This window comes from Ammospiza caudacuta, chromosome 3 (assembly GCF_027887145.1).
Source record: "Ammospiza caudacuta isolate bAmmCau1 chromosome 3, bAmmCau1.pri, whole genome shotgun sequence".
In the NCBI taxonomy this organism is placed as follows: domain Eukaryota; kingdom Metazoa; phylum Chordata; class Aves; order Passeriformes; family Passerellidae; genus Ammospiza; species Ammospiza caudacuta.
In genome coordinates this window covers 64,552,098-64,579,141 of record NC_080595.1, presented here as the reverse complement: position 1 = coordinate 64,579,141, position 27,044 = coordinate 64,552,098, and the positions used below count along the sequence as shown (strand labels likewise).

The 27,044-nt window shown below is 39.9% G+C and overlaps 1 protein-coding gene across 1 annotated transcript in view; it reads right to left on the bottom strand.

Annotated features, from left to right (window-relative positions):
• THEMIS (thymocyte selection associated) overlaps window positions 1-27,044 on the bottom strand; it is a 71,148-nt gene that overhangs the window by 19,338 nt on the left and 24,766 nt on the right. The window contains exon 4 of the mRNA XM_058802632.1: window positions 25,989-27,031. Within this exon, the coding sequence (XP_058658615.1) occupies window positions 25,989-27,031 (1,043 nt within the window). The remainder of the gene's footprint in view (window positions 1-25,988; window positions 27,032-27,044) is intronic.

Here is a 27,044-nt window from a genome sequence, read left to right as displayed (position 1 = left end):
TGTCTCTTCCAAGTATTTGTCCAGCCTCCCCTTGAACTCCTGATCTGCTTCCAGCCTTGTTCTGACTCCCCTCGTTCTGAATGTACCCTACCCATTTCCTCTAATTGTGGTCCTGCAGAGACTGGGGGTGAGGTGGGGGTGGAGAAGAGTGGGGGACTGAAATTTTTAAAATAAATTCCTTTCATGTTCTTACCGCTGTGCTGGCCTTCCTAGCATGAGTCTGCAAGTCCAGCTGCAGAACTCACCCTCTGCTTCCCCTTCCTGCTAGACAGAAATCGCTGTGTGCAGCAGACATCAGCCTGGGGAAAGCAGCAAGACACTGAGTTGGTAGGAATTAAATACTTGAGACTGGATTCAATCCTCAGACCCTGGGTGCAAATCTGCACTCACTCCCTGTAATTTGAAAGCATTATTCTGGATTTGCTCAGTCACGGCTGAATTCAGCATCAGGCTTCTTGTTTTTCAAAATCGTCTGTTTTCCAGGCCACAGCCGGGAATGTAGCAGCAGGAGTGAAAGGAAAATGGGTTATTTTATTAGCAAAATGCATTGCTATTCTAACAGGTATTTCTGCAACGTTTCAATTCCTTCAAGAATTTTGCCTTCACACACAGATACACACATATAATTGTACACAGAAATATGAGTATATAAATATTTCAACTTGCCCACTAGAAGCCAGCCTGTTTTTCAGAAAGAAACTATTCTGCCCCATTTTCCACTTCCCTTTCAATTCTTTATTCTCTGACATAATTTCAAAAAGTCCTGACAATTAATTCCCTTGCAGCTGTGCTTAACTGCACACCAGTGGTTGGCAAACCCAGCCAAGTCACAGGGGTCTTTGGTTTATTGGCAACTCTGAATCACATCCTGTAAAGGATATGGATTTTTCCTCATCAGAAAGGATCTCTGCATCCTGATACTTTAGGCAAATTGGAAAGTACACACCTGTCAGAAAAAAAATTCACTTCTGATTACAAGTACTTACCAAAACTATTAAAAGAAGACTTTTTGATCTGTTTCTGGCTGTAGGCATTTTAGATTTTGAATCTCCTCAATTCATTACAGGGAGCAAAAATTAAGGGAAAGGAAGGCTTTCAAATCCATTTACTCCTGGGTATCAAAATGAAACTGTGTGATACCACGTGCCCACTTCTGCCTGTGGCTCCCACCTTCCCCTGTACCACCCTCCCTCCCAGGCACTGACTCCACAGAGGTTGAGTTCCCTCCCAGAGAGGGTTGTAGCCCAATCAGCCCCAATACCAAGCTGTGAGAATGAGAATTGAATATCCCTCTGTGCTCATAACTGTTTTCCATGGCTTTTGTGGCATCCACTCCCTTTCCAGGTTCTCTCCTAAGAGCCTGCTTTGTAGGACAGGCCTGGCACTCCAACAATGTTCAGAGCTATGCCTCAGTGGCATTTAAAAGGCCTTTTAAGCCTATTCAGAAAGAGGCAGCTGAGAAGAGAGGGTCTCTACAAATCTCAACCCATTATTTCCTGGCTTATTAAAAAAAAAATAAAGGCAACTGGAAAGTCAATCTAAGAAGCAGCATGGAGAACACTGATGGTGGTACTTTGTTCATATGCTAAGAAAGTCAAATAGCAGAAGAAGGCTCATATTCAGTAATTTTTCTTCATACTTAAGATGTACCCTGGTTGTTAGTTCCACCATTCTGTAAATGACACTAAGGATTGCACAACCTTGAAAGTGGAGATTGCTTTTCCCAAGTTCATGTTCATTCATGTTCAGCATATGTTCAGCTTCATGAAATAGTGTCTGAACTTGGCAGGTAGTTTAATGTACTGTACCTGTCCTTTTAAACCCCCCACCCTGTTTAAAACTTTGCAGAATGACTGTTTGTGCAGAAGACATTCTAAATTGTAAGTATCTTCATTTCCTAACTAAAATAATGAAGTAAATAATTCCCATACATACACATTTACAGAACCCAAGAAGACATTCAGGTTGATGGGGCTTTAAGCCCCATTAAGTTGCACTGTTGCAGCTGACTAAAGCATTAACAGCTGTTGGCATGGAGAGTTCTGCTGTGAAATTCTGCCCTCTTAGGGCATCCACAAACATTTTCAGAGGGCTTTTCCATAATGAACACATATATACACCAGATGGAAGATTCTTTGAGCAAATAAATACTTGCTTTGTGGACAGCTCTTCAAACTACTGACACAGGGCAAAGAGCTGAGTAACTCCCATGATTTTCATCAATAAGACTGCTTTGGTTTCATCAGTCCACTGAATTACTTTGGGGATTTAGAAAAGATTTTATTTCTGCAGCCTAAAATTTCCTCTCAGTCAGTCTTTGAGCCAAACTTAACTGTTCACTTGCTTTTCAGTTCAGCAGCCAGCCTTTAAAAACATAATGATGTCTTCTCCTGATGTTTTGTGCTCAACATTCAGATGGTCAGCTGGGTCTTTTTTACAGATGTGAATATTTTCTTCTCAGGACTTGGAAAGTGAGATGACTCTAAATGAGTTCACAGAAGGGTTTAAAAGAGATTATTATTACATCAATCTTATGCCAGTTTTGAGAGGTAATATTTGCAGTTCTATTAATTGCACAGGAAAGAAAATTTTCTCACTCTTCCTAATGGTAAATAGCCCAAACATGCAGGCTAGGCCTCCCCTCAACAATGTGCATTACATGTCAGATTATCAATAGTTGATTATGACCCATATTGCAGAAAAGTTTGCAAGCAGCGTTGCAGGGTGCTCTCCCAGATCTACCCGCTGGCTCTCATGCTTTGGCTCCGGAGAAAAAAGGCAAACGTGTCCAATCAAACCGGCAGCTTTGGAAACAGCAGGACTTTGTTCCTTAGATGAAATGACTGCTGACCTCCAACCTTTTATAATTCCCTTCATCTGGTTTGCAAAATGAGGGCAGGCAGGAGAGGAAGAGGCTGGGCTCTTGGTTGCAGTGGCAGGAGTTGGTCGTTGCCTCAGGAAACAAAGGGCTTGGGGAAGAAAGACTCAGGAAGGCGGATGTGAGAAGACATTTCTCTCTCAAGAGCTGTTCTTTTCTGTGATTTTACCAAAACCACACCTTGTTGAAAGAGAGTGCTGCACAGGGGCACAGCACTGAGCAGATGCAATATGTTCCAGCTCTGGTACAACAAGGTACTCCCAGCCGTGCCTCCAGCCAGCTGCGAGCAGGTCAGGAGAGCTGTGATCATGCCAGCAAAGAGCCTTGTGGCAGAAGTGAGGTTGTCCCGGCTGAAACAAAATGGCAAACCTGCAATGAGCCTGGCCAAGCTGCAGAAAGATGAGGTGGCTGGTACTTGTTTCAAGCTGGTTGAGAGTCTAGTGAAAGCAACACAAATTCTCAAATTCATTTGGCTGGTTTTGGCTGTTGGTGTCTTCTTGACGTGGTGAGAAACAGACTAATGCAATAACTAGCTGAAGAAATCAGTCTATTAAAATCAGTGTGCATCTTTGAGTACAGCTATGCACAGGTTTCATTGTTTACAGGAGCAGAGCCTCAGAGACCCACACATTCACACATACTGAAGTTTACTGTGGTGAATAATCCCATTTGGTAAGTGGAAAATCTCGCCGTGGTCTTTTACAGGCCTAACAGCTGGCAAAGTCAGGACCTTGGAAACAATGTTTTCTACAGAAGTGTGTATTTTCTGGCACAAAGGAAGATTAATAATCTGTCAGATATATAAATCTCGTAGGTCTTAAACCAAAAGGTATTCAGGAAACAAATTGTATGTTTCTGCAGATGAGGACAGTGCTTATCATATTGTGGGTGCTACCAAAATTCAAATAAAAACCAGAGCATATAAATTGACATCATTTATTTATTTGCTTCTTTGGGAATATATAAGAAGACTGACAAGAATAAAAGAATATACAATTTGTTGTCATTAATTCTCTGGTTTAATAGTCTTTTATTTACTTAGGTATAGAAAAATTCAGAACTAACAAATCTATCTATGTTCTCTGGGTTCCTGTGACATTTGAAAGCTTGTAAAAGTAATACAGATCTCAGGTTAGTCTCACCCTCCAACACTTCAGCTTTTTAGATAACTAATAAGATCAACAGCAGGTGACACTGCATGTGACAATGGCTCTAGGGAGAAAATCCTCAAATCTACCTGGAGCTGGACTGAAATCTCTCATTAATTTCACATGGATCATCAAAGAGCATCTGTGAGGCAGCAAGTTTGTGGATGGCACAGTCCTGCTTGCCAGCAGAAGCCTTCCCTTCAGCACTACTCATTTCCAAAGACATAAACTCCCAAGTTATTGAATCCCACTGTGAATTAAAAAGCTGTGTCATAGGCAACCTGAGGGCACCCCTGATGCATCCTTTCGAGACAGAATTTATTGGGTCAGCAACTTCTGACTCCTCCTAGCCCATTTGACCACCTCTATAGCCAGCACATCAACAGCAGAGAAACACATCTCATGTGACAGTAACTTTTGAGGCCCCATTTTGCACTGCAAAACTGAAAAGAAGCTTTAATGCAAGCAAGAGCTAGACCCAGGGAGGAGTAGGAAGCCACACTTACAGTGCAGAGCTTTTTGAAGTCAGTGAGTTTTACTGTGTTCTGGTTTTAGCACATCTTTGCAGGAGGTGGTCTGTGTGGTTTTGTGACCCAAAAGTTTCATTTTAAGTTTAGGGGGTTGGGTGAAAGAAGGCATTTGAGAAGAAACTGGGTGAAAGATTCACACATATCTTTGAAAGCTTCACAGAGTTTTCACTGAACTGCATGGTTTCTGGTCCAAAGTAGAATTTCATTAGAATTTTTCAGTAAAATTTCTAAGAACTTGAATTTTGATCCATCAGAAATAAAGCAGAAATAAGGGATCTTGTATTTTGAACTGCTTTATTTAATTGGTTTTTTTTTAAGTCTAGCTTTTGCAGTTTTGTAGCATAAACATTTTCTCATATCTTAGAACTTAATACAAGTAAGACTGCAGTTACAAAGTTTCATACTTCCCCCCCCCCAAAAAAAAGAGGCTTTGCAAATTTCATATAGTGAAAGGAAAAAACTGGAGGCTATTAAATATTTTTCTGATAAAAGCATTACTACTGATAGAAATTTCTAGGTTTGAATAGTCCCATCACATTTCTCTTACAAACTTAAAAATATTCTTTATAGCAATTTCATAATGTAGCTTCTATATTAAGCCCTGGATTCAAGCAGGTATTCTTTTTTATTTTTGTGACTTTACAGGTACAATTGGTGCATTGCTCCTGGCAGACTGGCAAGATAGCACACAGGAATTATCTCATTTAACTGTAGATCAATGCCATGACTGCAACGATAAAATTGTAGGAAAATTGTACAGTAACTACAAGGTTATTATCAATCACTTTTAGCTCTGCAGTGGCACAGGAGAGAGGACAGATACTGTAATAGGCTCTCTGCTGAGTACTTTTCATTAATATACTCTGTTTTCTTACAGCCTTGCACATCTCTTACTCCCAATGGTTACTTTTGTCTTGCTTGTGATAAAAGTAGGGAAGTCAGCCCAGGTTCAAGTAAATATATCAGAGAGTATGTTGCCTTTCCTCTTATGGACCAAAAGGCTTATTTAGTTATTTATTATTTGCTAGAAATATATCACAGGGACATTAAATAAAATCAAGATGTTTCTTTCTTTTTGTTTGGTAATTATTAGGTCACAGCCCTAAGTGGAAGACAAAGCTAAACTGAAGGTCCATATCAGATTTCTGATGTAGGCAGGTGTTCCTTTACTGAACATGGTGGCTTTAGAGAGGCATAAAATGAAGAGGCCAAATCAAATCCCAGTCTTAAACAATTGATCAGATTTAGCAGTTAATGAATGCATAGAGACAAGAATGGGACCACAATCTTTTTCACTGCTGTGAAAGAGGCTTTATCAATGAAAATCAATTTATCAATGGTTGCAAAGTAATTTAAAGGTTCAAAGCAGTAGTACAGAAGAGTAGGCTTTACTTTTTGCTAAAACAGCTTCTTTTGCCCATCTCAGATTTTTTCTTTTCAAAATTACTTCTTTAAAAACATTTATTTCACACCTGACCAAAATTGTTCAGGCAGTCCTCTGATTTCAGCTCTCTCATAGTCATGGTAGAATTCAATGTTTTGGGCCAGGGAAAAATTAACACATTTTGGCACAAAAGAGCATCAAGGATTTTGTTCCAGAGGAGAGCTAAGTACAGTAGTCAACTGCCATAGCATTTATTCTTACCTGCATAAATTTTATTTTTCCACTATAAAGGGAGGAAGAGGAGGGAATTCCTGGAGAGTAAGGTGGCAAATTTATTCTGGTTGTCAGTACAAAAGTGGGTGTCATTCAAGAAAGAGCTGCCTGGTGATGATCTCCAACTACTTCAGAATAATTTTGCTAAACTCATACCTAACATTATTTCACAAGGCTATTTATCACAGAACTTCTTCCTAAGACTTGATGGAGATGTATAGGGACACATTACAAATTCATGACAACTACATCCTTAAAAAATACTGTGGTTGCTGTGAATTCATTTTGTAGGCTGACTGTTTGACAAACTTTGCATCTGGGATCTCATTCTATTTTTTTTTTTTTTTTTTTTGTTAAAAGTTACAGAGAAAAAGTTCTGGCCAGAGATTTAGTTCAGGAGAAAACAGGTCTGCTAGCCAAGAAGCCTCACCACTAACCTGCTGAGTGACTGCAGGCAAGTCGTCTGCTGTCTATTCCCTCTGACATGCGTTCTCCACCTATTTAGAACATAAGGATGTCTGCTGGGATTGCCACTCACTGCGTGTTTCTGCAGGGCTCAGACACCTCAAGAACCTCATTCCACACAGCCCTCTAGGTGATGAGATGACTATAAACATCTGTGAAATGGATTTTTACCATCACAATGTTTCCTAGTGGAATTTTATCTCATCCAAATATTCTGCTTTTATTTTCCAGCTATCAGCTAAGGCATGTCCCCAGGTGTGAGAAGGCAGCTCCAGCTGCCTAGGAACTGAAGCTATGGAGAGCTGCAAGTATTAAATCCCTCCCCAGGATTCTTATAGCTGGCAGCAGCCTTTTGTTCCCATTTCTTTTCATATTACCCTTATATAGTTCTCTTGTACAGCCAATAGCAACATGAAAAATGTGGGAAAAAAATCAAGCTTGCCTTAGTCTTGACAAAACAGGCCCATGCACACATCACAAATATTGATATATTTATAAAATATATTTTGAACAGAATGATGGAACCATTCTAAATGAAGTGGAGGTCTGAAGTCAGAAAACTTCCCCAAAGATATGATTAAGGGTACAAAGTTCAATTGATTTGCATATATCCAGCTAATAAAGGAAATCATCTCCAACAACCAACTCGTTTATCAAAAAAAGGCATCTTTACATAAATGTGCTCATCAGAACCCCAATATCCTAAGCCCACTGAAAAAAATGTAAACTTGATTCCTCAAAACAAAGAGCTATCTTTAGTGAAGGTTCACCCTGTACTTGGGTCACAACAACAGTAATTACCAAGCCACTCACAGAGTTATCTGAGGCACCAAGGGGCCCTGCCTTGCACAAAATAGGAGGCAGAATGCAGTACAGTGTCCTACAGTGTATTCCACAGGGCCATAAGGCAGGTAAGCATTGATGAATATTGAGTTTAAATGACAGGCACAGAAGCAAATGCTGGTAAGCTATTGGACCAGTTCATAGCTTGTCTCACTACCCATAGTGTCTTTTCAGGCCTCATAGGTTTTCTATTTCAGTTACATCAACTATAACACCAGCCTTAACCTTGATACAGGCTATTTTGGCAGGTTTATTTTTTTCCTCCCCAGATGGCAAGCTCTTTCAGCAAGGTTCCTCTCTTCTTCACTGTTTGCAAACAAGGTAGCACTTTCATGTTTAGAAACATTTACATATGTTCACAGCTGCCCTGCTGACTTCAAAATAATTTTGTCATAAGAAAAGGCTAATGTGTGGCATCAGAGCTGGAGGAGAGCTACATGGAAGCATGCCTCAGGTACCACTAAGGCAAATAGTCCAGCAATTATTGCAGAGAAAATTGACTGCTGAATACAGAACACAGCCTTTATGAAAGTACTAACAGGAGGCTTGAAAAGTAGAAGCACATGACCTGTCTTAATCCCATAGTTCCTCTGAAATTAAGTGCCCCATTAATGGTTACGTGTCCAGTGTGCAGGTGAGACTGTTACCAAATCAATTACTATTCAGTCAAAACCCCAGGGTGAAATTCTGTGCTGTGCAACAAGAGAATATTACAGCTGAGGAAGAAGGAGTTTGATGGCTTAAAACATCCAACTTTCAGCTGTCCCAGGAGCTATAGCTGGCATCGAGCTGTTTTGTGCCCTACAACCCCATTTTTTACCAAGGCCCTTCAGAATAGAGGAAACACTGCAATGAAGTACTGGAGCTGCTGTCCAAGGATGTATTTGTTTCAGTCAGATATAGTGAAGAAGGCATGCTCAGTAGAAGAGAGATGGGAGATAGAAGAGAGAACAAAATTAGGGAACTGAAGAGCAGCTGTTCAAATTAACTCATTGCATCTGTCTAAAGTCATACAAAATGATATAATTTCACCCAAGAGCAAACCTTCCAAATGGCAATTTATTTTCTAGAAATAATTTAATGACATGCAACTACTTGAGTGCTGGTACTTTACATACAAATAAAAATGGCAAGTCTTTGCACTTCAGTGTTGTCATCTAAATTAGGCTTTTGAGACCAAGTCCTCTGTGGGTATAAATTAGCATAGTTCTACTAATGCTAGAGGAATTATTTATGCACCAGAAGGGGAAATAGTATAGGGAAAAGACATTTTTTGACTATAAAACACTAGCTCAGTCCTGATTGTTTTTATTTAAATTATTAATCCTCTGGGCATCTCCAGTGAATAGATTTTACAACATTTGTAGATCTGGAGAATGCATATATAGATACATGAATTGATAGGACAAGCCTTTAAGCTCTCAAAAAGATGAAGCACAGGGTTCAACCATGTAGGACAAGGGAAATCTATAACCAAGGTTTCTAGGCAGCTTATGCAAAACTCCTGCAATTTTGGCTTTAAAGGACACAATTGCCAACAGGGAAAAGGGTTGTAAAAAATAGATATTCTCACATTTAAAGAAAAAAAATTCCTTTACTATAAATTATTGTCAGACCCAGTGTATTCTCTGAACTTTCTGTTCCCTTGGTGGAGAACTTTCTAAAGAGAAGCAGCAAGCAGTGGAGCAAGTTCCTCCCACTGCTGGTATGAGCCATTGGTATCCACATATAGGATGTAATCCTCTGCAAGAATGTATATCAGTCACAAAACAGTAGCAAAAATTCAACTTCTTTTAATAATGAGATTTAAATCCTTGTCCAAAAAAAGTTAAAATGGTGCAAGTTACAGATAGAAGGCCTCTGAACTCCCAGAGAAGAGAACCCAAAACACCACACAGCGAGATCTCAGGACTCAGCCACATGGCTGCATTCAGCATTGCCTTGGCTGTGATCTCTTCAGACAGAGGGACTACCACTGGGCTATTCATCCTTCTGTGCTATATTGATGGCACCTCAAAGGTGATACAATATTGTTTTGTAGATTTAGGGGTTTTTTTCTTTTCTTTTTCTTCTCAGGAGACATTAGGTAATGGTATTTACTTGCTGATGTGCATCAAGACTCTTGTGAAGTGTTTCTTGGGAATGTAGGAAAGCCAACAATTGTGCTCCTATTTTCACATCTCTAATTGCATTTATTTCAAAGTAGTGCTGATGCATTCTCTCTTCTCAAAGACTATATCCAAATGGACACCCAAAAGCTAATAAAATAAAAAAAATGAAGGTGGTGTTATAAATGCACATGAAATTATTTAAGATGAAAAGACTTGTGATAGTAGGAGGCTAGGCTCTGAACAGAGGTAAAGCAAGGGCTTTGTCCTCTGAACTACTACTGAATATGCTTTACTAGGAATATTTTACTCACTAGTTATGTTCTGCAAGTAGAATGACTGCAGTGTTTATCCAGAATGTTAAATTTATTAAATGAGGATTTTACATCACCCCTTTTATTATAAAGTGTAGAACATAAGTGGTTAAAAAAATTTACAGATGAATAAGATGAATACGGCATTTATAATTAGACTAGGCAGTAGTAAACAAAATTCTAATGTGAAAAGCTGTGCTTTTTATGGGTTTGATTTCTTTCTTTGAAAGACTAGGGTTGTTGGCATCTTCCCTCAATTGAACAAGCTTTTAAATGTAATGAAAATAGATGCATTAAAATGCTCTTAGTGGTTGTATATCAGTAGTTTAGTTAGATTTCAAACAAGTTTTTCTTGTCCAAGATTATCTGTCTTTAAACTATGATTATATCAGATAAATTATTGGAAGAAAAACATTTATTATGTTTTGGGAAAGGGCTCTCAATATTGGTATAGTGTATTTTAAAACATAATTCTCTATAAATTCAATCTATTCACATATATCTGCCAGATGAAAGAGAAATGTTAGTGAACTAAATATCAAAAAGTAAAATGAAAGAAAAATAAATTTACTTTATTGCTCCTATTAATGAAAATATGAACCCTGTGAGATTAGTAGGTGGGGATACACTTATTAAATACAGATGAAATAAAAAAAATTTTAGAACAAAATTATTCTGTGGATGATTTCATTTATCTGCCATTGAAAATTATCTAGGACAGAAGTTTAATACAGTGAGATGCTTGTGTAATAAGCGTGAATAAAATGGATTCATGAAATTCAAAAAGAGGAGGAAAGCTAAAAAATTGTGTGCTTCTGTCATGCTACATTATCAATATACAGTGAGGAGAGAGAGGGAAAGGGAGAGGGAGAGGAATATGGAGAGAGAGAAGGAGAGCATCTATTTGATGAAGCAACCTTGTATGTGTGGAGTAGGATTTTAGCACATTTTTGCAGTTTATGTACCAGTAAGGAAAGGAAAGCCACAACACATGTATCTGTTCCCTTACCTGAAATGGAAGCTGAACAGACACATTCATGTGTGCAGTGTTTCAGTATATAGGAATGAAAATTTATGGCAGAACTACAAATCATATGCTTTTCTGCCAATGTATATGGATTTTCCACATGCAAATGTAACTAAACTTTTCTTTTTCACAACAAAGGTGTTAAAAACTTACTGCAATTGTTGCAATTTTTTAAAAATTCAAGACTTTACATCTTCATCAGTGTAGAGGCCTGGGGGGCATCCCCTAAGTTACACCCCACTGGCTCCTTCCCCTGTTCCTATGTCTATCAGCAGTAAAGGTGAAGACTTCAGAAATCCCCATTTTTCGTCTTGTAGTAAGGAAGGCGTGGGGCGTGCTCTGGGATTAGACTGTCAAAATAAACAGTTTTCATCTTTGTGACTTCTAGTGTGTGCATGTTTGCAGAGGGCAAAGGACAGTCTTCCACAATTTCAAGACATCAAACAAAGAATCAACCTCTAACCAAGCACAACCTGTTTTAAATAAAGGTTTGAAGAAAAATCTGTGACTGTTGCCTTTGACAGGTCAGTGTTTCTTATGTCTCTGAAATATGTATAGATCTTCTCACCTCTTGTACCTCTGGGTGCCTCTGGGTCCTGCTACAAACAATGCTACAAAAGCAAAGTGGTGGATGAAAACAAGGCCCTGTTAGACATCCCAGAATCCAGAGTGCCCTTCAATTACTGGCACTGCAAGAGCTGTGGGAACAGGAAGACTAGCTTGCACTTGAATTCTTACTTAGTTTCCTTGTCCAGAAAGAATGTGCATGGCAATATTTAGCTTTACTGAGAAAAACAAATTGCAAAAAACCAAAATTTGCCCAGCCATACTAAGTAATTCAATTAATGTTTTATTTATACATTTTTTTCCTGAATGTATTTCTACTTCAGTAGGAATGAAATGTGTACAACAGAAAAGCATGGATCCCCAGACGATTATCTTGAGGATTGATTTGTAAATTAAATTGTGTTTGTGCCTATTTCTATGAAGGAATGAACTTCATCTTTGATATGCATATGGCCAAATTTCTAGACCCAATGAGATTCCTGAACAAGGCTAAGAGACTGGCACATGCTACATTCCTGGGGAACCCAAAAAGGCAAACTCTAGAGCAGTTTGTAGGCTAGGGATGAAAACAGTTGTCTGAGAATGTTGGTTTTTCTCTAGGCTATAGTTTTCTGGACGACACCTAAGCCTCAGCCTTCCTTGCCAAAGCATTTCCTTCTGAACTAAGGCGGCCCCTCTTCCCTCAGAACTTGGACCTGCACAACTTTGCAGAGTCCAAGCCAATATATCCATGGCTCCAAGGTTTCACTGGAGCTGCTGATGGGTGTTGTGTGTACTGGTAGCCATAACATAGTGATCCTTTCCCTACACAATGCACTGATCACAGCCCTATTGTGAGAAACAGGTCTATCATTCACTTTGGGTTAATTGCTGTGCCACTGGTGGAGTTCAGCTCCAGATCAAGGCACAAAAATGTACATAACTACATGTATCCATCTGCATGTTTCACCTGTCCTGGCTCTGATTACAGTCAGGAAACCTCCACAATGCAGTTAAAAACTGCATCCAGCTAACCACAATGTGTCTACTTGGCTGTCTAGGCACCCCTGAGAGTAGAGACCAGAGTTGAAACGTACACATAGAGGTGTAGCTCACATCTCTAACATGTGGCTACCTAAGCAAAGGCACCTCTCTCTGTGGCCCTGCTGTACCAGGCCATCCATCACTGTAGCAGGCTGACCCAGCTTTGAGGAGACACTCATGCCATTTTGCTCTTCCCAAACAAATATTCCAAATTCACACTTCTTGGAAGTAGTTTCAATTCCATTAAAGCAAATGGAGATGTATTTCCCTAAACCATGCCCACACATGTCCCACGAGGGTCATCTATCCCAGTCCAGACATTTTAAGACAGGACACAAGCACCGAAATGAATACACAGCAGAGGAGCTGGGCAAACAGCAGAGCAGTCAAAAGTGTGCTCATAGCATGGGTTTCAGAAAGGAAACTGCTTAGCACTGCCTAATGACTGAAGTCAGCTAGAAAAGCCAAATGCTCTGTCAGGAGTCTTCATACCAGAGAGGAGGTTTTGTGGTTACATCTGAATGACACGACGTGTTGAGAGAAGACCAAGCACGGCATTTTGGTTAGGGGTGCATACAATGTATATGCTCATAAAACATTTGTAAAGTATTTTTATAATCAACAAATTAGTTCCTCAGACTGTCATGTTATTACAATTGTTCTGTACCTGCAAACAGGGCGAGAAGCTGCATTTACATTTGAAAATTGCAAATACAAATTGCATTTGTACATCTGAAAATATACTTACATTTGATAAAGTTATGAAAAATATGATGGCAGCGCTTGGCAATGAGTCTTTTGAAATAAACTGGAAGAGCCCATTAATTTGAAGTTGTTAGCATAATGGTTTATGCCATTAGGTATCAAATCTCCTTCTGTAATTACAGAAGAGATCACAGCCAACAAATAACAAAATTGTGTTTAGGTGCTCAGGAAAAACACATTAGTTTAATCTACAGTCCACAGACATTTGAGAGCCATATGTTACTGTTGCCTTTGTTATTTTTGAAAGCTGCTATGATTTATTACTCTAAACATATAGCGACAAATTGAAAACATGGATTAAAATGTCTCCTACTTGACCTTTACAGAGCTATTCCATGAATATAAATATTTTTTTTATGGATTCAACAACTGCTGATCAAGTTATATATTTTGAAAAGTATTCTTTGAATTATAAATCCACCATTCAAATTACATAGTTCCACGATAAATTTTGTAGGCATTTTATGCTAACAGGCACCTTATAAACCATTGTATAACCCTCATGAACTCACACTGCATGAGTGGTTGTAGAGGCATATGATTGTCTGTAACGCAGTGATCTTTGCACTGTAACAATACAAGAAATCCCCTCTGGCATGAACTCTTCACCTGAAACAAATCTTAACTGCTATTTATTCATTCAGAAATGAGAAATCAGTCAGCTATTGTGAATAAAATAGGAATGCATAACAACAAAACCAAAACAAGCAGTTTCCACTTTCCCTTGGATTTTTATTCCTGTTCACATTTATACCACTTTCATTCTTAGCCTTGCCCTTATTTCTCTCAAGCACTGCAATCTCAGTGAGGACCTGAATTGTTTTCACTTGGCACAAAGCAAAATAAAAGATAGAGCTAAGCTGCAGTGATTGAAGACAAATAATAGAAGAGGTATATTGTCCCAATGCAGCTACTAAATTCTGGTGTGGATTACAGCCTATTCTCCCATCTGTGCCTCTTCTAGTTGGGCCATGGAGGGAGAAAAGATTATTTAATTTCTTTTCAGTGTGCATGTCTGCTGTGGGATCAAGCACACAAGCTGTGAGTCCTTACACTCATGCAAAGAATTCCTGAGGTTATTAGAAATTTTTCCCCCTTGTCCTGCAAGGCAGTGAAAACAGTCTGGTGTCTCTATGCTGGTTAGTATTATACTACTCATTAGAAAATTACTCTAAATTTCCATTTATTGTAACTACCAGCTTACCGATGAACCAGAACACCTTGTGGGAGTTCTTGTTTCAGCTGCCCTAGAAAAGAGATTTCTAGAAACCTTTCTTTTTAAAATTTGAGTCTAAGTTTTACTTACCCTGTATTTTTCATGTCCTCAATGAGTTGTGACCTGCACAGAATGCCCTACCTGCCTCTGTTACACCCACAAAATTGGGACCTCCAATATGCAATTTACAGATTTAGCCCACAGAGCGTCTTCCATATGACATTTATCAGAAATGCTTTTCCAAGTGCTTTCAGCCTCAGCCTGAATATTCCTCTGCTTTGATAACCACTTTGGATGCTTTTGCTTCTATCTCTGGCCTTGTTTATAAAGATATTGTGCAGTAAGTTAGGGAATGAATTTACAGCTCCTTGCCACTAACTCTCTCTGTAAACACCTCTACAGCACACTATACTGCCTAGGTTGGAAGCAACTTAATCTCCTCTCAATGCCACGTGAAATATCTAATACTTTCTGCAAACTGAGTAACCACAAAAGAGGGCATGCAGGAAACTAAATTAGCTGTAAATTCACAGCTGAACATGCTGCTTTCTGTAGAAAAGCCATCTATTTCAGTTATTTCTTTTCAACTAGGTCGTGGTGATGATACACCAGCATCCCTGAGAATAAGTTTCATTTGCTCTTCCTGCTTTCACTTTCACTGTCATGACTGTAGAGCTGTTGTCTAGTCAGTGAGAGAATCTTATTATAGTAACATCCAAATGTGACACACAGCAAGGATTAAACTGTTATCCAACTTGTAAATGCATAAGCAGGCTCCCTGGAAACAGAATTCAGGCTGATATTTTCATTTTCAAACCTATATTTTTCTCCATCTGAGCAGTCAATGGAGCATCTTCCTTTCTAAGTAAGATCCAATTATAATGAGAGCTTGGATTGACAGGAAACATTATTATAACTGAATGAGCTGTCAAATCCATGATTAATAAGGGTTTTCATTTAGGTTCAACAATAGCAGCGTTAGACTACTGCCATATTATTATTCAATAACTCATAGCATTCATAAGAAGGTTTATTTTCTGTTTCAGAGTGCAGACCGAGATGTTTCACATTCTGCTATTCATATAGGCAGAAGTGGTTTCAATATTTCATGAGATGATTTTATCTCTATTTTTTTTCTGAAGATGCAAACTAATGAAAAACCTTATAGAAAATCTAAGCTTGCTGTTTGAGGATTTAGTTTCTGTTTTCCTTCTAACTCCCATGTTTTTGCATCCATATTCTTATTGCTTGAACCATAAGAACAGAGAGGCAATATGAATAGTGTAGGAAGTTGATACCCTGGGTGTTCACAGCATCAAATGTTGGTGATATGGAGTAAAAGCAGGAGGCAAACCAAGACCTCTCTGCTCTGTGTGTTCAGTGAGGTGCAAAGAACAGGTGAAGAGCAGATATTTCATGTTAGCCACCATGTATGTATGCATTCAACTGTGTCAAACAGAGCAGATTTTTTTTACATAACACTGCTTTTCACTTTTATATAAGAGACGATGAGGGCAGGATTGAATTAAGATATCCACAAGGGGAAAAGAACATTTTTAAAAAGGGAACTGCTCACCTTCAGCCTTCTTGTAACAAAAATGCAATTCCTTCCATCCTACCATCCTTCCATCCTAAATTCTGCTTTCCCATCCCATTTCACAGTTTGATAGAATGTAACTGTATATTCTGTTTTTCTCTTTCACTAGTTCTCAATTTCACCTTCCTAGCTTAGTTCCTTAATCCGCTCTTCTACCCAAATGGAGGTGCTGCTCCATCATTGCAAGTAGTATAAATGATGTGTCAGGCTAATTTCAAAAAATAACCTTTTAGCCCAGCATTTCTTTAAACATCATCAGTTATGTCTGACTACTTTTTATATACACGTATGATGTATCAATATAAGATACAGATGTATAGATATATAGAGATAGAGAGCTAGATAGATAGATAGATAGATAGATGTAACCTGTACTGTAGCTATCTCTTTCCTCATTTTCTTCCCTGGCTGACACCTTTTGTATTTGCACAAACTAATCATTAACATGCAAATCTTAGTTTAATGTTATCATCTGCCAAAGTCCCACAAGCTGGGGAAATTTATGGAGGCATTGTAAGAAATGTCTGACTTTCCATCCGTAACTCTCCTTGTCTTGAAACCAACTTCTACCTTCTGTAAGCCAGCGGGTGAAGACAAGGCTAAAAACACCAGATAGACCACAGCAGATGCAGAAGGCAAGCACAAAGACCTGTGTCTACTATTAGAATAAACTATGAAGTGGTTAACAAAAGACTGATCCTTCAAAGGTGTTAGTGAGCCTCAGGGTTAACACCTTGCTATGCTATAAGTTCTTAAGTAAGTCATTCTTTCTTGTTTCTTCCTCTTTCAAATTCTTCAGAATCCATCTGTCCTAGACAACTGTCACTTGTTTTTGCACCTCTATTGTAGATTAACTGCCAGCTAAAAGCTTTAAATAAGGCTAAAATGTACTAATCTCCAGTAATTCCATTGTTGATATTATTTTTATGATAATATCGTTGTTGCTATTGCAGTAGTCAATGCACAAAATACTTCATACATAGAAAAGTCATTCTTGTCTATACAAATATCCCAGATGTGAAAATGAAGCATCGTGTCTCATTTCACAGGCAGAGAAGACAGCTACATGAACAAGTTGCCACCTAGTAAATGAGCATGGATTTACAGCTCATTTAATACTCCATGGCAACTGTCTGTGTGGTTACTGCTCCCGAGTAAATGCGAGGCAGCTCTGACCCTTACTGAAAGTGAGGCAATGTATCTTGCATTTACCTGAGCTTTAAGCCTCCCTATAAAGTAACTAATGAGCTGTAAATCCACAATCCCTCTTCACACCTGGCAGTTTCTTCATGTATCTGGAGGCAATGATATTTTTGTGATTTGCCTGTGGTCACTGAAGCAGCATTTACAGAAGTGGCAATGTAAGCCAGACCTACTGAGCTCCTGTGAACCCCTCTCCTCACATGGCCAGAATTTTCTTGTAAAGCTACTGTTCAATTTCTTGGCACATTTCCCTTCAAATGACAGTAATTCACAAGCAATCTGAACCACTTTTTCCTCATTAATACTGCAGAACATGCATTTACCACTTATGCAAAACAGATGGATCCCTAAAAGTACCTTCCAGATATGGTTTCTTCATTTCACACATAAAATATTTACTTTTTCAAAGACTCTTAAATTTAAAGTGTAAAAATGATGCTTTGGGAATAGCTTTATCCTAGCTTATTAAACATATTTCAATTCTAGGTTATTTAGAGTCCAAACTAAAGCAGGGTTCATCACCAGTGTTTTCCATCAGGGTGGTCCATGACACACCACAAACTAGCAAAGAGATTTCTTTATTTTCCTTTTTTTTCCCCCCCCCAGTGACTCCTACTACGTGATTCTCTACTTAGACTCCATCACACTAGTTCAGGTTGACCACTGATACAAGCCACTGCCTACAGTCATTGCAAGCCCAGGATCACTGCTCTGGGTTTTCAGTGGCACTACAGGAATCACAACGGACTTGAATACACTGCATTTTTACTCCTCTTTTTATTCTATATTAAAAAAAAGAAAAAAGAAAAGGAAATCTGAACCACTATGTCACAATACACTGCCATGACATCTATTTACTAGTAAAATTGTTTTCTGTTCTGAGGCAAAACAAGACCAGAATGTTGTTAGATATCTTGAAAAAGTTTGGTGTAAATTATACACCTCTGCACATAAAGAAAAAAAAAAATTAATTGTGGTACAGACAATAAATACATTATTTTTAGCCCTTAAAAGCTCCCTCATCATATTTTTTTATGCCGTGTCTATGGACTAACACATTCAAAAAGTAAAGAAGGAAAGCCCAGGGCTCAGACAGTCATTACAAATGTTAATGGATTTGATGAGTCACTCCACAGCACTCTCTGTTTCTTGATAATCACTCAATTCCTCACTGCAAGGACTCTCTGAAAAATGTGAACCATGGCTACAGGTGTTTTAGGATGCGACCCTGCTGTCACACTGACAGCAACTTTCTCATTTCTTGTCATGGGGCATATATTTCACAGCATAATTCCAACCTTCTTGGATGTTTTTGTTACCAGAATGCTCAACTGACAGTACTGCCAAATCTTGAATTTCATGTAAGAATGCATAATGTGAATGGGCAATGTCAGTGCTGTCCCTTACACTGTATGTGTATACACATACAACACTTAAGTGACTTTAGTGAAGCTCCTTCTTTTTCTTTTTTTTCCCCACAGTTTTTTTAGCAATGGCTCTATCAACATTAGTTGATTACACAGTGCCTGGAAAACATCACTGGACTTCATTTCAACCTGTGCCAACTATCTCTTTCCACACAGTTCCCAGGCCTAATCTGGTGGTTAGAGCACCCCAAGGCCCATTCGCAAAAATAAGGAGTCCAAAGGGTTGCTAGCAGGGACACCAGCCTGTCACTGTGATATTTTATGAAAAATCCCTTTGCCAGGATTTCTTCTCCTGGGAAGCCGGGAAGGCTCAGTTTCTCCCTGTTTTGCTGCTTTGGAATGTGATTTGGAAAATTGTTTACCCAGCATGTGAATTGTTTTAATTTAATGACCAATCCCAGTCCAGCTCCTTCGGGACTCTGGTCAGTCATGGGTTTTTATTATTCATTCTTGTCTAGCCTTCTGCATCCTTTCTCTTTCTTTCGTATAGTTTTAGTATATAATTTATTTTAATATAATATTATAAAACAATTAATCAGCCTTCTGAGAACTTGGAGTCACATTCTCATCTCTCACCTCGTCCTGGGGACCCCCACAACACCACGCCACCAGCCACCCCAGGCCAGCTGGCCTCCAGAGCCCAGGAAAGTTCCTGAAGGCATTTGTTTGAGCAGGGATGGAGTCAGAGAGCCTGGGAGTGCCCAAAGCCCTGGCAGCTGGCTCTGTGGCATCCTGGGGAGCTGCCTGCCTGGTCACTGCTGCTGCTGCAGACAGGCATTGCATGAGTACGGGGGCTGTGCTTCCTGCTGGAAATTTGCTGGGCTTTAGATTATCTCTGGACATTTTAAACTGGAAAAATCTTCAGTGATTTCCAAATAAAAGTCCTAAACACAGTCCATAACAGCCAGTGCATCAACAGTTTGCTATCCACAAACCTAATTTTCCAATTTTCTTGCTGTGAGGAGAGGGACAAACAGTAAAATGCAGCCTGCAGATCAGCTTTGAGTGAAGTAAGGCTTCTTGGAACCCCAGTTGAAAAAAAAAGACATTTCCATTCCCCAACTCCCCAAATTCTATTTTTGGAGAGTTATTCTGCTGCAGTGGTTCCTCAAATTTTAGATTTATTCTTCCAGGGTTTTTTTGTCCTGCTTCAGAATTATACATAATTATATGATCTTTTTATGCTGTGTGTTTTATTATGTTATGTGCTTTCTGTGAGACGGGCAAAAAAATGTGCCAGCCAGTTCTTTCCTTACTGACATCAATGGCTTTTAGCTCATGCATTCTGTTCAGGATTTTCCTTCTTATCAAGGGTTCCATATTTTCATGTGGTTCAATTTTTTATTTCTTCTGGGCATCCTCTTTATTTTTATATTTCTTTTCTCTTTGTTCTCCAAGTAATTCATTTTTAGCTCTAAATTAAGCAATTTGCTTTTAACCAGTTGGCATTTTCATCAGTCAGCATATCCAAATGTTCATCTGTACCTTCCTGAATTCCATGTACTATATCAGCATTTCCTGTATCACTAATGCCTTTCTGCAGTGAGACTTACACCTCAGATTGCCCTGCTGTTTCTTCAGGCAATTATGTACTGTCTGTCCTTCTGGCAGGCACAGTGATATCTTCCCCACTGTATTTCGGGTTTGAGATTAACATCAAACCACAGTAAGTGCCTACTGCAGACTTGACGATTCTCTGTGGAAATTTTAAGCTTTTAGTATATTTTAAAAGGAAAAGAGAGTACTGAGAATATCAGGAAAACTCCATTAGCTTGGGCTTTAAGGTTTCCAGTTCCTCTAAACCCTTCCAGTTGGTTCATTCAGAGTCCATAGGGCACCCAGCAGTCCTGGTCTCCAGCCAGCACTGCTTGGTTTCTCCTACAGAAAACCCCAGGAGGTGAAATGGGATGGCACATGATAGTATGAGGATGTGGATAGGCTTTCCAGAGAATGGTCACAGACCCTCAGATCCAACACAGCTACAACGATCTCTGCATCAATGTAAAATCCTTCAGCTTGGACTGTCCGGCCAACAAGAAAATCAAAGTGCTTGACACTTGTTGGCACCTACGTGCTGCTTTCCCCTAAGATCCTAGCAGGAGACCGATCCTGTGCTGAGGTTTGGAATGCATGCTGCTGGGGAAGGCAACAAAAGCCTGTGTGTAACCTGAGATGTGCCTGCAGCTCCCACTCCTTTGTGCCTGTGACCCTGGCTCCAGCTCACTGCCTGAGAGGAGAGCAAGAAGAGGAGACATGGTGGGAAGAAGCGAGGACAGGAAAAGGCAAACCTGTTGAAAGCAGTATAGGGGACTGGGGAACCAATATCCTGTAGGTTAGGGGTGGGGTGAAAGGCACATGAAAAGTGCAGCATGGGGGCACTCAGACATATGGGTCTGGGGGAAATCAGGCATGTCTGTCACAGGATGGGTTTTAGGAGGAAAGGAACCCACAGCACAGTGCAGACGTGGTTCTTGGAGAAGTGAGAAGCTGCAGCACAAGGACTTGGAGAGAATTGGGATCTGATTCACCAGGTGAGGCTGTGGTGGGGATAGGATTTTGAGACACTTTAGGAAATTGGCCACAATGACAGTATGGGGTGGTCCTCAGTTTGTAGAGATGTAGTTCCAGCCTCCACATGTTATTTAGAAAGCTACTGGAAAATGACAGGGATAAACAATAGATAGGATGTGGAGAAGGAGGGGGAAAGAGAGGGTGCAAAGTGAGATTCCAGGGAGTGGGAAGCATCCTCTTCTGTGGGGACGAGAAAAAAGAGGAAGAGGAAGCACAGGTGCAGCATCAGCAACCACAGTTCCACACCTGTCAGAGAGAAACCCTCCTCCTTATGTTTGCATGTGCACATATCTGCATCCACTAATGAACCTCTATTTTCTTCCTCATTTCTAGAGCCAAAAGATTGTTAATTCCTGAAGTCTGTTCTTACTTATTCTTTCCTGGCTGTCCAGTGTGCATTTCTAGTACATTTTTGTTTAGGAAGGTTAGTTTCTTGCTACACAGCAGAAATATTTGTGTTAAATGGACTCTATAAAGGAGCCAAAAATGTGAAAAATGCTCTGGAAGCAGAAAAGAAATACTTATGAGGAAGAAAAGGAGACAGTACAGGAAAACTAATTTGCTGAGAAATGCAGCTTATGTCTTATCAACTTAATTCCAGATAAGTCCTCATTTTGCTGTGAAGACAGATGCGATAAATATGTTAACGGCAGATTTCGATAGCTCAGTTTGTAGAAATGCAAAGCCAGATGGAAGTGATAATTTTTCTTTCATTTTAATTTTGAAATAAAAAGCAAGAAAGCAAGAAAGTTCTTGGTATCTTAGCACTGTAATGACTTTTGAAAGGATAATGGACCTTAGCACAAAATGACGATTAACTATCATGCCCTGATGCTCCTATTCTATTAAATTCCAGTTTCCTTGGCTGGAATTCTCTCGGCTTTCTTGCCAGAGATGAGCAGATTACTGCTTGTGAGTGACTTTTCCAGTTCCACATTCATGAAGTTATTCAGCAGCAATCCAGCTGGTGGATATTTTACTGATTCTACTGTTGCTCTGGTTAGATACATGACTAAACAGACCATTGATAGCAGCATTGGATGAAGCTAACCACTCTTACTCTTTATCAGGGGTGAAATACTGTCTTTTTTGTCCCTTATGCAGTGCCTTATGGTCTTAGGAGAACAAGGCTAAATTGTGGCTTTCCATGCGTTGATTAAGATTCCATTTAGCAATACTCAGTGTGGACCCTTTGCTTCCATTTAATACAAAAGCACTGAGGGACATAGATTAACATCTTCTTAAATGTTTAGGATATTTACTGCTTGAACTGATAGGCAAAGAGAAAGCTAGAAAACATTTTGCTGCTTGAATCCTCTTGAAGGGAAGGAAACAGTGGGTTTCCAAGCTGGTGAAAATGAAAATTTTAGAAAACTATTTTCAAGGAAGTGATTAAGTGAAAACTTGGTTTGTCATATTTGCAGTGATCGTTCTAATGTGTGATAAATCTGTGATAAAGTATAAGATTATTTTCATCATTCAATACAAGCTATTTTTTATTCATTTGTTTAGTTTACACGCATTTTCTTGGGGGCTGTCTTTTTTAATTCAATTAGCAAGTAATACAAAATTGCAAACATATGTGGTCTGGATGTTTCTTTCACAAACAAAATGTTCATATGAGAGGGAAAGGGAAGGTCTGTGCAGTTCTGTGGAGGGGAGAGGAGAGATCCCAGGTTCTGGAAGTGAAAGCTGTATCAGCAGAAGCTGAGCCAACTTATGTTGGCTCCAACTTATGTTGTCCCTGTGAAGAGACTGGGCAGAGTGCTTAGTTAATGCAACTGTATAATGTTTGAGAATTCATCTGCTGTCTCTGGACTTTGCTGAACTGTGCAGACATCCGTGTCTCTGCAGCAGTGCACCTTGCACACAAGCAGAGGCAGTTCTCACACTCATCTCAGGTTCCAGTCCACACTGGATGCCAATCTCATCCAAGGCAGTGACTCACATGACCAAAAGTATGCAGTGAAGCATGCAGCCCTGCTCTTGGGCCCAGAGTTTCCTTACCAAGGTCAGAGAACAGCAGGAAGAGACAGCTGGAGCATCTCTGCCCCCGCAGCCTTGCTGCAAGCTGAGGCAATCAAATCTGTAACTAAAGGTGACCCATGATTGCAGATAAACCTCAGGTGTTGGCAAAAACCAGGCAGATCTTAGTCTTCTGTGGACTCATGCAGCAGCAGCAGCAGCAGCATTTAATCCTGGAGCTCCGAACCAAGCAGAGCTTCCCAGCTGATGCGCAAGGAAACAACTCGCCACTCTCCAGCAAGCAGCCAGAACTCCCTAAGCACCAGGCAGGGAGCTGCCTGCAGGAGGAGCGTGGCAACTTATGCAGCACTAAAGCTTATCCCAGGCTGCCACCTTGTCAGGCTTAAGTTCAGCTCATTAGGATGCTCATCTGTTATTTATGCAAATAAGCCTATGCATAGTCACAAAATATGCAAAGATGGCTATTTATCAGTTTGTCACAGTTTCTGACTTTCTGAACCCTCAGACATTCCTGATACATTTGAAAAGAAAACACAATGTGCCCTAGCACTGCACAGGGGCCAAAGCAGAGCCTAGCTGCTACCATCCACGTCTTCTCAGAGGACTCAAGGTGCTCAGGATAGAAAAGATACCGCATTCTGTGTGACTTTAAACACAGTATGTTACAGCTCAGGATGTTTAATCTAGTGAATAAAGGATCTCTATTTGTTTCACCTTCCCAGGGGAGGAGATTTACAATATGCATAACTCCAAGCATTCTGACTGCAGTTTATTAATTATTGATAAAAGGTACCTGCCCCTCATAAAATTAAAAAATGTCTTCTGAAACTGTTTAAAGGATCTCCTTTTTCTGGACAGCTGCAGTCTGAGGTTGCTCTCACTCATGAATGTGCAAAAGAACCTCAGCTCATCCCTCCCCTACCCTTACCGCTCTCTTCTCACTTTAGGAAAATATTATCCTCTGCATGAGCCTGATCAGGAGTCAGCATCCACCTGCTTTTCTGCACACACAGCCATCAGTAACTGCAGGAGGTTGGAGTCCTCCTGACAAGGGTACAAATTGACCAGAAACAGCTTTAGGGAATTTTCCCTCAGTTCTTTACTCCTGGCCAGTACCAGGATGATTGCTTGCCTGTGAGCTCCATGGACAAGTTTCTCATGTATCCTTCCTTCCACAACAGGATGTCTTATTTAAGCTGCTCAATATTCGTTGTAAAAATTAGAAGAAAAGACATGTCTGCAGTAAAGACAGGAGAAAATGACACATCTTTTTTTGGTAGTACCCTTATCTTAGGGAGCCACCTTATCCATTCAATTCTCCTATAGACTGTTGTAACAATCTCCCAGGTCCTATGTGGAGCTTTGGGCCTGCATGTGGTCTTGGAATTGAGGAAAGAGAGAAGGAACACCTCCAGCAGGCAAAGAGAGCTACTCACAAATGCTGCCCTATCAGAGGCTACAATTCAACTTCAGTTTCATACCAACACACAAAAAAATATCTCCCTCTGAATCCCCCAAAATAAAATGAGTTACACTTTATTTAAAGCATAGCAATCACAACACAGTGTGCTCAGTCCACTCTGACATCAGGATGATGATCTCATCAGGAGAGACAATGGTAAGAGCAAGAGCAGGAAAAGTTGTGGGTTCAGATAAAGATGGCTTAATAAATGAAGGTAGAGGGGGGGAAAAACCCCAAAGCAGAGATGCAAAGGCAGTCCCTCACAAGCAGACCGCTGTCCAACCAGTCTCTGAGTTATGGTTGCCTTCCTAGACAAATCACCCCCTCAGTTTTTATTGCTGAACACAGTATTATGTGTCATGGATCATCCCTTTAGGCAACTGGGGTCAGCTCCCATCTATGTCCTCTCCCAACCTCTTGGTCAACCCCAATGAACTTCCTTGGGGAAGCCTGGGAAATCAAGAAGGCATTGAAACTGTGGGTGCATGGCTGTAAAACAGCCAAAAGATTGATGTGTCATGAGCCCTGAATAAATCTAAAATCCAAAAAATACTTCACAGACTGATGTGAAGAAAATCAACTGCACCTCAGCCAGACCCAACACAAAGATTAATGAACAAATGCATTGTCGTAGTTAGTTAAACATCAAGAAAATTGTCCTGGACGGGGCACTTCTTTTTAATATCAGCTTCTATTCTAAAATAACTGCTTCTTTTTTTTTTTTTTTTTTTTTTTTTTTAAATTTCAAACCTATTTCCCACTTGGGTGAGTGCAAAACAATGAATTTGAAAATTTCAATACAACCTGTCCCTCTGTGAACTTAATTCCACAATTTCCAGCTGAGCAAAATTATCTTTACATCACAAAAACATATGCTTCCCCTTAATAAAGATTTAAATACAGGCACTTCAAATCCCTCCCTTCACTTTTACAATGGTGCAGTAAAGGATTATCCATGCAAAATTATACAGCCAAGATTTCTGCTGTGAGTCGGCATGGTTCCGTTGTTTTTCATGGATCAATTAACACACACTGGAGATTTTAGCCATTCCTGTCTGTAATTGCTAATTTGCCCATTACAGGGAGCTGAGAGACCATCTGTGTACATGGCATAAGGATGCAACAGTGAAATGAAGACTTTAAACCCACAGAACATGACCTGTGGTTGTAAGACATTCAAAGACAAGATGGGATACCTTACCTTTGGAGCCTGCAGTACATCAGACACATCTTGCTTAGGCACTGCAAAAGTAGGTGGTGGTGCTGTTGTTGGCTTTTTGGGAGGCCTGGGTGGTGGATGGAGGGTTAGGTTTTCATATCTTCTCAACATATAGTATTCCTCTTCGCTGACCTCTTCCACTGTTGTCCTCGTCACAGGCGGTGCAACTGTCTGGACGTTTTTGTTGAGCAAATGGACCAACATGTGTAAGCGGTACACAGGGATCTCCCAGCTCTCCACCGGACTGCTGGCACTACTGATCAGCAAGTAAGAGTCTGTGATTTCTTCTTCAAACTGCAGACCAGGAGCAGCAGCCAAGACATCCTTCTCAATGGAAAGGTCCCTGACGGACACTTTGACATTAAAAGGCAAATGGAATTCTTTGCAAATCTCGGAGAGGTGGTACTGTTTCTTGTCGTGAACCACTTCCACAAAGCCTCCTTCCATGTACATAGGGAGGAGCACTTTTTTATATGAGTCACTTAGTATTTGCTCACAAGCTAAAACATCTATGAGTTTCTTTCCTCCCTCATATAGAACTTCACTAGTCTGGCATTGCTGAACTAGAAATTGATCTCCAACTGAAACAGAAAAAAGCTCTTTATGAGGGGAAGTAAAGGCTTTAGTTGCTACAACATGAAGGTGTTCTTTTTCATTTCTCACTATCTCTAAGTCATAGGCAGTTGGAAACTCCCGAGGTCTTCTCTTGAACTTTCCTTTGTAGCTCATAGGGATTAAATAATGTCTTTTGGAGGAATCACTTCTCATCTCAGAGGCTAGGACTCTTGCTGCCTGGTACTTTTTGTAGATGACAATCTCTTTCCCTGTAGACAATAAGTTATAAGGTTTTTGGTTTCCCGAAGGCCCTTCCATTATCTGAGCAACCATAGGAAATTCTTTGCTTGTTCTCTCAAATATATCTTCCAAAGAAAGTGGCTGAAGGAAAGAGCTAATATCATAATGGTCTGTTACATCCTTGACCTCAACATCCAGATCTGAGAGGATATGAATTATGTCCTTTCGAACTGAAAAGAAAAA